Genomic DNA, 16,518 nt, shown 5'->3' with positions numbered 1-16,518 from the left:
ACGTACCGTTTACAGTGCAGTAAAAAGTGTAACGGAGGCGTGAAAACGAGAGTTGTGGAGTGCGTGCAGAGGATAGCTCACGGGCACATTATAAATCGACCGGACTCGGATTGCGGTACCGAGAAGCCGCTGGACAGCAGATTGTGCAACCCGACCGTGTGCAGTTCGCAGGAAGCGATTATGGTATCGGACGTGGCCCAGAAATACGAACAGTCCACGCCCGATGAAGAAGTCATGCTAAAAGTCGGCGGCGAGGCGACCGTGTTCAGGGGAGTGGAGATGAAAATGAGGTGTCCCGTCGTCAACAAAAGGCAAGCTCGTAATTTTTATTAATAAAAAAAAAAAAAATCAAAAATTTAGATCCACTGTGATATACTGCAATACGGTGATTAGTGTTCAGATAATATTAAGAGCTCGTAAACAAATTGTTTGGATATTTTTAGAAAAATAATATTACTTTATATGGTATGTATTATAAATAATATTAATATGATTGTGTTCAAATCTCATTCTTTCCTTCGTAAAATATTATTTTCAAAAACTGCACTTTAAGTGATTAAACATAGATTTTTTTAATTTTATTTCGATCTTTCTTCTTGATTTTCTAATACTACTTTGAACATTTTAAAATTACTTCTTTGTAGTGACATATTTTATGATTATTTCTCCATCCATAACATCGCTATTGGAAACTTATACTGAAGCTTTACTACTCGAATGAATTTAAAAAAATACAGTTATTATAAAATACATAGCTTCAATAAGAATCTAAAACATTCGTTGCGGAATGGAGTTGATGCGTAGGTGTATACCTTCAGGGCAAAAATTCACCACCATTCAGCTTAAAAATATTATAATAGTTCATCACATGTTATATGTTATAATATACATACATTTAATTTGGTATGATAATTACATGCGTTACAGGGGTAAAATTCAATGGTCCAAAGATGGCCAGATGTTACAGAACGGCAAGAAAGTGCGGATATCAAAAAAAGGCATCCTCAAGATTAGGGCAACCACGTACTCGGACCGAGGAACTTATACTTGTAGCGGTAAACCGTAAATCATATTATCGATAGCGCGCTTTATGAGGGGTGGATTAAGGATTTGGTACATCTTATATATTTCCGATGTATGTGTATATTATTGAATAGATGTGCGATTGAGTAATTTAGATAGACGTTAATACTACGTCGAAACTTCTTTCAAAGTTTTAAAATTTAAATACTTACCTCGATCGCAATTCCTTTATTAAATTTGAGCTGAAATCCTTTTAATTAAAATTGCGATACGTTATTTAAAATGCTTGCACAATTGTAAGCGCCAATGGCTGAGAAACTGAGTAGGACGAATAACCGTTGCAAATGCGGTATATAATGTTTAGAAAGATAGAACGTAGTTAATATATTTAATTCCGTATATTTTCGCGTAGTATGTTTGGTTATATTTATTTCATCGATAACCTTGAATTATTTTAATGGGTACACTTCATTGTGGCTCATACTATTAAACGGGTTATACTTGCACTGCAGCTTAATAACACATACTGTAATTTTTAGCCGGAAACGCTCAAGCCACCATGAGTATTAACATAAAACCCCAGCCAGGTGAATTCCCGAGTTCGGAAGAAATCGACAAGCCCCTCAATCAACAAGATCCAGGTATGTGATATTTCTGGATCAGATACGACCAGTGTTTATTTTAGGCCTTCTATTTCGGAGGAGGAGAGATATCATACCTTTTTAGGGGATATGCCACAGAAATTAGTAAATAATTAAATTTTTTTCAAGGGGATGGTGTAAATTAGGGGTTTGTAGGTAATACCCTCTTTCCCTGGTCACCCTCCTGAAATAAACACTGGCAACAACAAATTTTTACTATCATCGTAATCATAATAATATTATATTAATACTAAATTCTAAATAACTAAATTACTAGAGTTGGACGAATATTGCTTTTTGATGATGAGTCGAGTTCAAAATTCGAGCACTTGAAAAATGTCGAGTGTATAGGAAATATTTGACTCCCAGATATTTATGGTTTTAATAATTATTTTTCAATAAATTAGTGAAATAAATTCGATTACTTGATTAATAAAGTCGAGTAAAGTGAAAAATACTCGATTTAAGTTGAGTACTCGTATTTACAAGTAAAAACATTTTTTTTTTTCGAGTTAAGTCAAGCATTCTAACTCGACTCGAAAATGTTTACAAAGTCACGTAGGTACTCGTTCAACTAACCTCTACAAATTACTTAAGTAATAATATCCTGGCTTTATTATCATTATCACTGTTTATTTACACATGTTCGCGTGTAATGTTTTATGCGCTAAAGGCATGAACCCTTCGTACGCGAATCCGCAAGGCATAGAACCGTCGTTTGACATCAGCCACGAGCGCATCAAAGGTGAACACAATCGCGAACAGAAACTACACAAACAACGGCAGAAAACTACCACTCAGTCCATCGTGACGAGCACGGCATCTTCTGAAAAGCACGTCGTTGTGAGTATCTCGTCGTATTTTCATTTTTTTTTTGATTATTATTATTAATACGATTATATTTTTATATATATATATTTTTTTAACTTTCCTATCCTTATTTTCATGTTTAATTGTATTATATATTATTTGATCTAATCTGACCTGTTTTCCGTCCCGCGTTTGATCACCAATAAGACAACGTCGATGGCATAATGTACACACCTACTTACTGCTATACCCGAATGCAATAGATATTGTATATAACTATGTATAGTAGTTAGTACATTACAACGTTTCTTTGTGTCTGTAAACAGGAAACAGAGAAAAGTGCTATAGACGTCTCCCCAAAACCCACCACTTCCGGAAGTTCACGAAACTTGCCTCACCTTCACAGTCTTCTTTTTAACCTCAAGGTGAGATAAAAGGAAAATAAAACTGAATTTCCTGGGTTATCACCGTAGATGATTAGTTCCCTTGATATATTTTTTTCTTATAAATACATAATGTGTGTTGCACATTCCGTTTGATTACCTACATTATGTGATATGGTTTATTTTTTATTTTTTATTTTTATAATATTATTATTCCCAACCATTTACGTAAAGCGCACAGAATATTTTATAAGCACACGCACATACTTTCATACACACATACATACATACACATAAACATACACGTATACACTAAAATAATTATTATAGTTTAGCCACCCGTATATGATCCTCACCACCTTTTACCTAATACAACCTCACGATTAAACCCTTGCATGTGTATACGTACTCGTTTATTTGATTCGATTCATTTTAATCTTTTATCCTCAGCACACGGCCGTTTTTAATTTTTTGTATATTACACGTATATAAAATAAACGCCACGTTATTTTATATATTACGCATTCGTTACTCCCTGTGCCACTACTACATGTAATACCATAAACGCGAACCCGGGGAAAGTTTTGTTTCATTTTCCGCCGGACGAAAAAGCCATATGACGAACGCTGATACTAATAAAATGAGTAGGCTCTGTGGCCATTTCAGGGATTCAACGGCGTGAGCAACGCGCGTGTAAACAGAATGTTTTTGGAAGAACCGGCGAACCCGGCAACCGGAAGTGAAACTACCACCGAAGAGGACATGTTCGGCAAGCCCGTCGTGCTCGGAAAAGGTATGCATATAACAACTTTCGACAGTAGCGATAGTAACAGTGCAACTACGATTTCTAACGGGGATGTCGATCGAATATTTTATGATCGAACATCTGTTTCGATCATCATTAACTTTAATTTTTTAAATATCTAAAAGCAAATATCTCCGTAATGTACTTACCTATACTGTAATATCGATTGTAATTTGTACAAATGACGTAGTATACGTTTATAGAGTACACATTACATAGCCAACGCGTAGGCGCGAAGTAGTCTTCGTGCAAACGGCGGAGCTAATCGGCTTAATTTAAATTTATCATATAGTGGTTTAACACCCACAGTCCACGGTATTTGGTTTGCCGAACGGGGGGGGAACGGTCCCTTCGCGGTTACTCCCGTCCGCAAATCGCTGATCGGTATCGCTTACAGTACGGTTGGTGGTCAGAGCGAGGGTGCGGGATCGGTGGAGGGATATTATTGTACAGTCGTCGGATAGTGATCGAAATCGAATGCGTGATAAAAAAATTCAAAGTAAAATAATCGAAAAACCACACAAACTTTTCAGGCGACCGTAAGAGCGTGAAATTCGAATGGGTCATCACGGAATGGTCGGAGTGCTCACCGCCTTGCGGAGGAAACGGGTTCCAGGTACGTGTGGATGTTTATGCGCGGGCGTAGGAAAATAGAAACCCGTACAACAATTATTCGGATTCACAATGATTGTCGTCCCGTTTCGCGTTGACGTGTTTGCAGATGAGAGCCGCTCACTGCATGGTCAAGCTGAACAACATGACGCAGAGCGTGGACAACAACTTGTGCGAGGACGCGCGGCTGCCGACGCCCGTGACCATACAGAAGTGCGAGACGGACGACTGCCCCCAGTGGACCGTCACCGAGTGGAAGCCGTGCGAGGAGTCCAAGTGTTTCACGTGGAACACGGGTACGTGCGAAATAACGGAAAATAATCAATCCGACCATATCGATCGGGCGGTCGCGATAATACTATCCCGTTTTCGTTGTCGTGATGACGGCGGTGCGAGGTAGACGCTTTTCGTTTCGATCGACGGGGCCACCGCGCGGGTAACCAGTGGCGTAGCAAGGGTTTGGCGAACACTATGCCTGCGCCAGGGGCGCGAATCGCAAAGCGGCGCGAAACCGTGGAAAAGTTCTTATTTTTATCCTACAGTCAAATCGACATTTTTCCATTATACTTTTTGAAATACGTAGATGCTGAATATTTGTTGTATACGCTGCGTGTGAATTTAATGATGAAATCATAAAAATAGCACAAGGATATTTTAATAAAATATTTCATATGAAGAATTTATCGATGTATTTGCCAGTCGTAAAGCGAGAAAAGTAAATTTTCAAAGTTTAAAATTAACACTGTATTAATAACTTATAGATATAAATTGCGTACTTAAAAGAATTAGTAAAATTGAACATTTAAAAAAATATCACGACATCAAATTTTAATCGGTTTAAAAGCGTTTTTTTCAAAGTTAGCCAAAGGTGCTATCGGGTCTTCCTACGCGTAAATAGTAGTAGTTACTACGCGTAACGCAACGTCGCGGATTTTCGAATAAAATATCGGCCTGAGCGCGGATGGTGAACTGGGTCTCGAGATAAAATAAAAAATAGTGTGTAAGTTGAGCGCCGGAAAAGAAAAAACTTTGTGTCGAGTCCCAGCAAAAAACTAATAATACGATAGTACTGTGTTGTAAATGTTTTTACTGGTAAAAACTCGAATGATACGGATATAACAAACTCAATTCGAGTTGCCGTATTATTAAAGTACTCCATCGTTTGCTCTCTTAAGCATTGTTCTTTATCGAGCGCGCTATTATTTTTTTCGCTCTGTGCTTTGTAATTTCGATTACGTCTCTGACCGTATTTATAATAATTTGTCGACATAATTAAAAATGTCAGGACGTTGGTCTAATCGTGAATGATATGATTTGCAACCATTTTTTATACGCATGGTGGCAGCTATGAATTCAGACCAAATATTTAGGGAAATTATAGCAATAGGTGAGATAGAATTAGGTAAGCGGGTTGATAACCTAACCTTCCCTTTTTATTCCCAGGACTCAATTATCGCTTTTAAAAGATACACAAATAATCGCGGACCCGATTTACCGACCTGAGAATCTGATTTGAAACAAAGTCTACCGTTACATTTTATTTTCACCTCCTGCAAAAATAAAAAAAAATTAGATCCCACCATTGGTAGAATCCATCGCCGATTACTACAACTGTTCTAAATAATACCGATCCCATGGCTGTCGACTGTCTTATCCGGGTGGACATAATTTTTATAAATTAAACACTAAATATATCTGAGTAGAATCATAATTTTATCCAATAAAATGTGCAGTATGTGCTAGATTAGATTTAATCATGTGCTCAATGTGTGCTTTGAAAAACACTTCTAAGTAAACATTGTTTTTCGAAAGGTCTTGTATGACAGTTCAAACTTTCACCTACACATTAATTTGTACTTACGAGTGTGATAACTTTCGAAATTCTATATCAAAAATATGTCGTCAATATTTGACTTTTCTTATTTTGCTTTTGTCAAAAACAATACAGCTATGCAATTATAAAAAGTTATAAACATCAACATGATGGAATATTTTTAGAGCAGCATCTCTTCATAATTATCAATTACAATTTTTAATTAAACTTCAGTAACAACAATGTAAATATTGTTGTAGGTATATATATAATATGATTGAAATAACTTTAATTGTACATAAAAAAATATAGGTGAATACTAAATATGCTCATAAATGTGTGCATGTAAAATTTTTTATGTTTATAATGCAATCGCGTTTAAAAAAAAAATTGGTTATGTGGGAGTTTCTATCTTTTATCTACCTTTTTGGTAGAAAAAAAAACCAACCTATGGAATTTATATTTTTTTTTTCGTTTTTTTTTTTTTTTTTTGTCTTTTAAAAGTATCAAAGGAATCTAATCGAAAATCGTGGAAATCGGTAAAATTTATATGCATCGATCAATATCCTCTAAATGGTTTTGATATTTTGCTCGATTATAAAAAAAAGCAGTGTATTTTTCAAATCGCAATGAAATCAATTACAAAATTTTAATTTCGTCATTGCAAATAGTTATAGTCACTAATAAATGTCAACAAAGTTCTGAGGAAACTATCACTACGCGTCACCAACGTCGATGTCCAGAAATCATGTATTATAAATAACCATATCACCTGTACACTATTTTAATAATATGTTATACGAATAATAGAATCGAGTTGAGTTTGTTAATCTCGGAAATTGATGAATCATTAAAAACACTCAGAGTTAGAGATTATTAAAATTTTAGTTAGAGGAATAATTGCAGAAGCATAAAATTCACTTACGACCTTTTCATTGCATAAAAATATTTACTGTCCCACAAAATATAATAAATACAATATTGCATTACGGTTTTTCGATAGACCCTAACATTATGTTAAACGATTGCTACTCCTGTAAACGTAGAACTTGCAAACTCAAATAAAGCGGTTCGTGAAACTAATTTGATTCTCTGTACCTACTTTTGTTAAAAACGTTTAAGACGAACGGATCGGATGATACGGAATTAACAATAATGTATCGTTGTAAGCCCGGATAAATTCGATGCGAACTCTCACGGGGAGGATTGATTTGGGGGATCGAAAACACACTCGCTGAAGCCGTGAAATCCAGTCCGTCGACTCGGCTGTATAATCATTTTATGATGTGTTGTATTATGGTAATGAGTACTCGCGCGTAGAGTGCCATTAAATGCGCGTATATACGATCCTTGTTGCGTGCGCATAAATATTTGACGATAGTTTAAATTTTTAAACGCGTCACCCGTTTTCGTTTTCACTTTGCGCAGCGATGCAGAGACGGAACGTGTACTGTCAGAATTCGGATGGAACCACTATATCGGACGAGGCGTGCCACGGGATCGAAAAGCCGGTGAACCGGAAAGAATGCTACAACGATCAGTGCAAAGGAACTTGGAAAGTAGGCGAATGGTCCGAGGTAAGTGGTGCTGTGCGCGGATTGGCTATAGCGATAAATAATTCAACCGGGTATATATATATATATATATATATATATATAAATATTTGTACGTTTTGTAGAGGGTGGGCAGATGGAAGGACGGGGAGAGGATATGATAGGAGTGTTGGAGAAGTAGAAAATAGAGTTTTTCGATTTGCGACGAGTACCTCGTTTTTTCGTAGATTGTCGTCGTCGGATTAAATTATTCGCGACCGTATCGTCTCGCCGTTCTACATGGCGTGCGTGCGTTATCATTACGGATTTGCGCCGCGCGCGGTCAAAAACGAACTGGTGCGGTCGATAAGCTCGCTGAAACGTTTTCGTCACACAAAGCGTTCGAAAGCCATGTGCACGAAGACGGGTCTTTTACCACCTGAACCCGTTTTCAGTATGAACAATACGTAAATAATATTACACCGATGAAGCACACCTACGACGTAACACGTATGACTTATCCCGCAAAATCATCGTTCGTAACGGTTCGCATCAGTTATTCGATCACGTCGTCGTACACTGATTACATATCATTTTTTTTTTTATTTATTTATTCGCGAGTTTAAAACACGTCGAACGACATTTCACGCGTTCGTGCATTTACGACGTCACCGTGAGGGAAGGGAGTTTTATTCGGAACTGTTTTCGTGAAGTCAAAATGTTACACGAATATAATAAACGTCCGATAAAATTGTTTCTCATTCCCATGACTGTAGGTACGTTTTTTCGTTTTTTACGGCTTTATTTTTCGTCCGCTGATCGGCAAGTGCAACTTATAGTTTTCCAAACGAACAGTTTCAACGCCTTGCGTCAGAACTCACAGCGGCCGTACATAGAACAGGGCCGAAACCGTGGATCGAAAGAAAAATAATTCCCCTTTGATCTCTTGTCCACCGCCAACGAACACGTCGCCGACGAACCACATGGTAATAACTGCGTTTTACCGTCTGGCAAATTCGAATCGCACAAATCCTTTTAGCTGACGCGCGCACGGTACAATTTCCTCTCGCGAGTCTCCGGTAAAGCACGCTGCGACACGTGTGCCGGGTGCGCGCCGCAGTTGACGACGAACGCGTTCGTACTATAATCGCAGTTATTGCATTAAATGTTTATTAATATCCTCCAGAGTAGATGACATATGCCCATTATTTGCGACCGCGTATTAAAATTATCTATAAGTGTACTCGTTTATTAATTGAATTACTCTGTTCCGCTCTTGAAAATAAATGCTTATGTTCATGTTGGGTTAGGTTACTATGGGCAGATAAAAATAAATTACTATCGTTGGTTTCACCCGAGCTTAGGACTGATGGCAAGTTTCTCTGACATGGTTTAAAACTTTTCAACCGTTTATTTAGCTGTCCAGCGGTGTTCTAATCGGCCGTCTTAACGTGTAACCCGGACGAATGTGTTTTTTTCTGTTCGCCGTGGTGTATTGGTATATCAAAAATCATAATCACCTAAGTAATGAATCGACTAACCATTATGATCGAAATCAAGCATAAAACCTGTTACGCGATGAATTCTTTTCATTATAAAAAAAAAAAAAAAAAAAAAAATCGAAGTAATTGGATGAGTAGTTTCAGAAAACTTAAGCGTTAAAGATTCCATTTCCACATTTATGCATAAATATTTGTAAGTGTACAATAATATGTTATGTGAGGCATATCTGAGTTATTTTTTCTATTCCTTAAGGGTTCCTACGGTTCCAAGAAATAATGTAAAAGTAAATACTTCTATGATAAATAAGAATACTCGTATAACTATAGTTACGTATACGTTGGTTCCATTTCGATTTCGTATGTATTTTTGATAATTATTTTTCTTCGTCAACTTGATTTTCGTTTAAGGTAAACGTCGTCGTCGTGTATAATTTATATAATTATTTATATTATTGTTGTGTACACGATTAATGTTCGACATGTTCAATTTTTTAAAAATATATTTTATTTTTTACATTTATTTTATTTTTTAACCGTTTTAATATACAGGCAGCCAATTTTCCGAACTTCAAATTGCTCTTTTTCTTACAAAAAAATTGCCGTATCATGTAAATATAAATAATTTATGTAGAAATGATAAAGTTTACTAGCCGGGGCTATTATTATAATTCAACTTTTTAAAAGTTTTTAATTTATCATTAACAATTCAAATTCCCCTTACTTGTATGCTGCCGGATGATTCGTCCGTTTCTTTGAAATAAATGTATACGTATATATTTCATAAATAATTGTTTTGAATAAAACGTTTCCCGAGCGGAACCAGTACACCAAAAAAAATTATGCATCAGGATTTCGTAAGAAACTTACTTAAACATTTCTTTGCCATCTCTTCTCTGCGACGAATGGGAAAGAAAAAAAAATGATTTGTTAAAAAAAAGAAGTAAAACTAAAATAACATATAACTATTTGTAACTTACCCGCAACGGAAAAATGTTGTGAATTTAAAATATTCGTAATCGTATTCCACCGAAGTAATTTATGGAGTTTTATAGATTTATTTAACTCAATGGTGTAAAAAATTATTTCTGTATTTTGTTGTTGTACTTGATCGTGTCATATACGTTGTACAACGACGAAATTAAATTTATAGTAAATCTCATAGAGTCAATGCCATACGATAAAAAAATAAAAATTATAAACAATTAACGTATGCGACATATCTATACGATTTACGAGTATAATACACTCGTTCTTGCTTTCTTAGATTTTCTCGGGTGGATGCCGCTACATGCTTAAAATCGGTTATAGACTAATAGAGATCCGGGAAATTTCGTTGTTGTGTAACATTTACGTGTCTCTGTTGGTCTTTATTAACAATAAATGTAAAATACAAAAAATTTTTATTAAATAAATTTAGGTGGCGAACAATATTTTTTTTACCGTTGGTCTGATGAACGTCTGAAATATGCGTAGGTATACATGGATTAATCACATTTAGTCCCTTGAGTAATACTGTACATAATATGTACTATAATTTATTAGGCTAATACAAAACAACTAAGCCCTAATACAGTTCAAACATTCTAAATCATAAATCAAAAGCCTACGTTAAATGTCTAACGCTCTACCTTATATTTTTCATTAAACTCTCCGTTCAAATGTAAGAATTGAAACCGATCGCGAAGCAGCTTTTACAAAAAAATTCCATCCAAAAATCTTTTCCCATCCTAACTCCTTTATAACTGACCTGTCAATATTATAGACCCCTAAAGATCGTATAGTGTAATAAGACTTAACTAAACAACAGATAACGTGTCATTACTAAGGGTGGCTTCTCCTTTCACGCGTTTCATGTTATCTTTTCCCGTTATACTTTTTACTTATTACACCTGTGCCCTGGGGATTTTTATGCATCGTATAAAAATAATTGAAATAAACACCGTGTGTTGTATGACTAACTCCGGGCGGTGTGGGTTTAACGAATAATTGTTTTGTTTTTTTTCCGCAGTGCACGGCGTCGTGCGAAAAGGATGGCTTGAGGTACAGGATATTGCAGTGCGTATGGTACGGCACCAACAAACCGGCCGGGACCGCGTGTCGTGACCAGCCCAGGCCGCCGGTGATGAAGACTTGCACCGGACCGCCGTGCGCACCAAGTAAAAACACGTATTGTACGAGCATTTTCGATCAAACGACACGCGCGGGTAGTTGAGCACTAGTGTAGGACCCGATATTATACTCGTTAACGCCATCCCTGATGCAATTTACTACCTAATAGATAATTAAATTATTTCCCTAAAAAATAATAGTAAAAAACCTCTCCGACGATACGATACTTTCCGTATTAGAAACTATTTTTTTACATTGCATTGTAGTCTACATAACGATAAATGTTCACCATCCCCTGAATATTGGTATTATTTTTCTGTTATCGCTCGAATTATATCACGAAGATTGTTTATTATTGAAAAATACATTTTTTGGGTCTTTCCTATCAAGATATGCGAAAAAAAAACTCACCACAAACATGAATAAACGAAACTATATACCTACATCAGTTTATTTTGCGATTGAAATATAATTTTAAACTCGAAACGAGAATAACTAACCGAGAAACGTACGAGTACGCACACTAGTTTTATTTTTAAAAATTCAAACTAATCCCGGATAAATTAAGTTTTTATTTTTAATAGTAAAATCATTACAAGAATTTATAAGAGAAATTATGTTCAGCTGCTGATACTTAATTTAAAAATGTTCGTGTTTTTGAAAAAATAAATAAATATCCAGCGTCCTCTGCGGAAAGTTGTTAAATAATACATGTACTTATGCCCACTATAATAGGGAATTTACTATCAAGACATGGAATCAAAACCGATTTACGTAACACCCTGATTTATACCGAAAAGTACGCGTTCCACCCTCATCTGATACTTCTTACTCGTAGACTAAATTGTTTTTTTTTCTCAAGCAAAACGCCTAACGTACAATCTGTAATATTTAAGTTACGTACGTGTAACGTGGTACACTTCTCTGAAATTAATAAATTTCGTATTAGAAACAATAGATTTTATAATTTTAATCACAGTAACCGATAAAGAATTACGCAGTTAGTATTTTTTTTTTTTTTTTTAATAAATTGTTGTACAGAACTTGTTGGATTATATTTTTTTTTTTTTTTTGCATTTTTGCTGACAATTTTCGATTCGAGGAGAAAAATTCAACTGCGATAAATTTGGCTCGACTTCAAAACCACCCGAAACGGCGCCACTACGGCCGTACGTTTTGCCCAAATAGGAAATACTACAACTGCACATCACATAACCGTTCTCGATCGGTATCTAAAAACATTTAACATCAGTATCGTACTGAAATAGTAAACGCCGCGATTGAACCTTCGTCGATTAACATAAAATATATACTTTACCATCAGTGTTGTATACAGATCATTTTTTAAATATTCGAATAAAGATAAGGGATAGTTGATGAAATAATTGTCTGGATGATGATAAAAGATATGAAATAATTTAATTTAATCTATGTAAAGATAATAATCATCGTTTGTTGTTCAGAAAAAATATAACAATTTTGATTAATGTAACTTTATAAGTCAAATAAATGTTTCTATATTTTTAAAGCATTTTAACAATAAATTTTGGTTTACAACACCATACGATTTGGTATCAATAATTATATTATTTATTATTTTTAAATAATGCATTAATATTTTACCTATCGGACAAAATTAAAATTATTTAAATTAAATTAATTATTTTTAATCGTAATACACAATAACAATGGTATTTAAAATGCCTATAAAAATATTAAATAATTAATATTATACACCTAATAATGAATAAATAAACAAATATTTTACTATAAAATCGTATTATTATCTTTTTTATCCCCGTTTTTCCTTAATTTTTTTTTTTTTTTTTGTTTTGTTATATTCGACACTTTTGAAAACTACTGGACATTTCTTACTTTTGATCCCCAAAGTACCAACTAATTATAATTTTATACCAGAAATCACTCTTAAAGTAGAAACTCGAAACGACTTTAACTGCTCCAAAAGGTGATGACAAACACATAAAAAAAACCCCATACATTATAAAATCGATACATGGGGGATGTATCGACTTAACAACTCCGTTCTGAATCTAAAATTGTATTAAAAATTGTATTTTATCCAGATAAATGTATTTAGATAATTTCATTATTAATCTAGGATTACGACTCAGTTAACTTATTTTCTATTTATACAGATAATATAAAAAATAAAAATAGACCTATCTAGATAAATTAATTTGAATTGGATACAATTTTGTATACGATGTTACAGTGATAGTGCCGCCTTACCCGTCACGTCGTGTTGTAAACGCGTTTCGACGTGTTAAGTTTAGGGTTTAATAAGCGGATGAAAATGATGATTTGTTGACGATTTTTTATTGCAGAAGGCGAATGTAAGGATCACAGCAAGTCCAACTGCAAGAACATAAAACAAATGAACATGTGTCACTTGCGTCAATATCAAACACAATGTTGCCATTCGTGTACATGATGTTGTATTGCAACGATATAATATATTCTCTCACCGTCGTCGTTTCAATTTTATTTTTCTATTTTTCGTTTACTATATGTATTTTTTTTTTTTTATTATTATTACTGTTTTACTATTATTTTCGTGCGTTTATCGACGCGTTTTTTTTTTTTTTTTTTTTTTTTAAATTAATCCAGTGTACATATTACATAATTATTATAAAATCGATCTACGAGTTACGATGATACATGTGTGACACGCGTCTTATTATTGAACTAATAATAGTTTACGTATTTGTATTTGTTGGATAAGTAAAATTATTTCGTTCCGTCGGGTGGAAAGTACGTACGGTAATGCGACAATATTTATACTCGCTTCGTGTACGATAAACAACTCATCGGTTAAGGACGTTCGCAGCAGTCGTCTTTCGATTTCATTCGTTTACCGTTGATACGTTCGGTTGACAGCGTGCACTTGTCCCTCCCATTCTCCCCCTTCGCAGAAAATGAAATTTATTTAGCAGAATGATGCAATCAAGTTGGGTCACACATTCATTTCACTTGAACGCGGCCACCATCGCACAGTTGTAGTGTTGTTGATCGTAGACCTCATACACGATATGATTTCTGTTATTCATCTAGCACGGATCAAATGTACTCTTAACGGTTTCGTAATCAGTCCTTCGCCCCGGAACCGAAAACAATACGTGGTGTTTCTGTTCCCTTTCTCCAATACTCCGGCAATACATTCGGGTACGACATATTTTACGATTGAACGTGCGAACATCGAGAATTTTACTCGACTATGGAACCGTCCATTTACAGGCCAACGGAAATGAAATTAGTGAAACGACTAAGAAGTAAATCCGTAATCGTGTTCGGTACACACGTATGTATTTTTCAATGTTTTATGACTTAAGTTAACGTTTGTAGTACACATTTCGTATTGAGGCAAACGTCGGATGCGAATAATGGTTTCCCAACCGCAGCGTACTGCGGTATTCGGGTAAATGTCGTGACGTTTATACGAGTTGAACACCTGTTTAACAGTTTCGTTACGAACACTGTAAACCGAATCCGAATGCACTAGTACGGATACTGTATACACTAATACGGTGGTCGATTCTGCAGCGGTTTTGAACTCGGTAGTAAATGCTAAAGTAGGGTAACACGGCCCCTGGTGTCCCGTAATGCAACTTTACCATCGACTGTAATAGCTGCAAGTTAAATCGTATGATAAATATCATAAGATAAATCATGTGTAATCATCGTAAAACCCGTCTGAGATACCGAACGGCTAATCAAACTTAGCATATTTAACTTTCTTATCCGTTCAATAATTGATAGTCGGTCTTGTATCGTTCGTTATAATTCGACAGTGCACTCCTCCGCATGAGTACTACCTTGTTCCGATGTATTATTATTATTAATTTTTTTAATTCGTGCATGGCCTTGATGATCGGAAGCACACCGTTGGTTTGTATCATGGCAAACTTTTGCCCGATCCGATTCACTGTATTTTCACAGATAATTAATTTTATAGATCCTTCTCGACGCACTACTATATCATTCCTCTATTCTATATTATTTTTATTATTTATCTAATTACATTTCAAACTCTTAAGCACATCGGCCCTAAGCACTCGCGTAAATTGTTTTTATTTTTATTTGTATTCTTATTACTGTTGTTTATCGTCCACTTATTAGTTTGTACTACCATTTTATTTATTTTTATCGTTGTAAATAAACCTGACTTGTTTTGGGCCTCGGTCTGCATTTGCAAAATAAATAATTTATAACCGTAATAAAACGGGGATAGGATCGACTTCGTTTAGCGACGTTTATCCCGATTTAGAAAATATTTTGTGTCGTGTACGCGATCGAAACGGTTTTCGGTTTCATCGCGTGGTGTACGGCAGAGAGAGAAAACATCTATTGAAGTCGGTCGGTACGTAAATCATCGGTTGCAATAACAATCGGTTTTCTTCGGCGCTGACACGGATCGTCCATTCGCAATAATCAAATACGTAACGTTTTCTGAGCGTCCAATTAGCGCGGAAAACCGCAGCTTATTTCCCCATTAGGATCGAACGACAACCCTTAACCCTTAACCCATATTTTTGTTCGAGTACTAATGTTATGCCCATGGACGTCATCAGGAGAGAGCAGGACGGGGCACTTGCCACCCCCCCCCTAGAATTTTAAAAATGATTTCCAAAGTATTATCTGTAACGCGCCAATTTAGTAAATATAGATTACTTTAATATAACATAGATATTATATATAGAAGAAAACTATCTTTGATAATAACTGGATTATTTTATCTTATCATATATCTTACATTTGAGGAAAAAGAACAATGCATAAATAAAATGTAAGCATAAAATGTATGAAAAAAAAAATCTAAATTCATTTTTTAAATTCATTTTGCCCCCCTCCCTTTAAGAAAATTTCTGAGGACGCTCATGGTTATTCCGTATGGGTCGTCAGACATCGCTGGGGCAGCTGCGAGTATCTGCAAGTAAAAAACACGAACGGCTGTACGCCCCCCGCAGGACCCGAAACTTGGTGTGCTCGGACGCAGATAGTGCGGTTCCGTTCGAATAATAATGTAACACACGTTACACGTTTTATTTTTTTTTCGGATATTGTTTGTACAATCCTCCTTCGTACAACATGAAACGATAAGGCCGAATAGCGAATCAACGTGTTAACACGGTAGTAGAGTACACAATGGCCGCGATCGCCATCTGCATTTCTGGGCATTCGAATACAGTGTTTTTTATGACGTTTTTTGTTTTGTTTACCGCGTACTGACTGATCGATCACCGTGCCTGATGTTGTGTCATTGACTCGGT

General features: G+C 35.4%; 1 protein-coding gene across 6 annotated transcripts in view; it reads left to right on the top strand.

Moving 5' to 3' along the window:
- Window positions 1-13,767, top strand: part of LOC112686141 (ADAMTS-like protein 1) — a 206,022-nt gene extending 192,255 nt beyond the window's left edge. For 3 of the 6 annotated variants that reach the window (XM_025558312.1, XM_025558309.1, XM_025558310.1), the window contains 11 exons: window positions 16-311; window positions 928-1,055; window positions 1,563-1,664; window positions 2,338-2,507; window positions 2,801-2,899; window positions 3,506-3,650; window positions 4,196-4,278; window positions 4,384-4,570; window positions 7,516-7,664; window positions 11,130-11,277; window positions 13,576-13,767. In XM_025558312.1, coding sequence (XP_025414097.1) covers window positions 16-311; window positions 928-1,055; window positions 1,563-1,664; window positions 2,338-2,507; window positions 2,801-2,899; window positions 3,506-3,650; window positions 4,196-4,278; window positions 4,384-4,570; window positions 7,516-7,664; window positions 11,130-11,277; window positions 13,576-13,682 — 1,614 coding nt within the window. In that variant the 3' untranslated portion in view covers window positions 13,683-13,767. Of the gene's footprint in view, window positions 1-15; window positions 312-927; window positions 1,056-1,562; window positions 1,665-2,337; window positions 2,508-2,800; window positions 2,900-3,505; window positions 3,651-4,195; window positions 4,279-4,383; window positions 4,571-7,515; window positions 7,665-11,129; window positions 11,293-13,575 lie in introns of all 6 variants that reach the window. The other 3 variants (XM_025558311.1, XM_025558314.1, XM_025558315.1) reach the window with 3 other exon arrangements.
- The last annotated feature ends 2,751 nt before the right edge of the window (window positions 13,768-16,518 follow it).

This window comes from Sipha flava, unplaced genomic scaffold (genome assembly GCF_003268045.1).
Source record: "Sipha flava isolate LNK unplaced genomic scaffold, YSA_version1 2_pilon_pilon, whole genome shotgun sequence".
NCBI classification, from domain to species: domain Eukaryota; kingdom Metazoa; phylum Arthropoda; class Insecta; order Hemiptera; family Aphididae; genus Sipha; species Sipha flava.
This window is presented reverse-complemented; position numbering and strand designations above follow the sequence as displayed.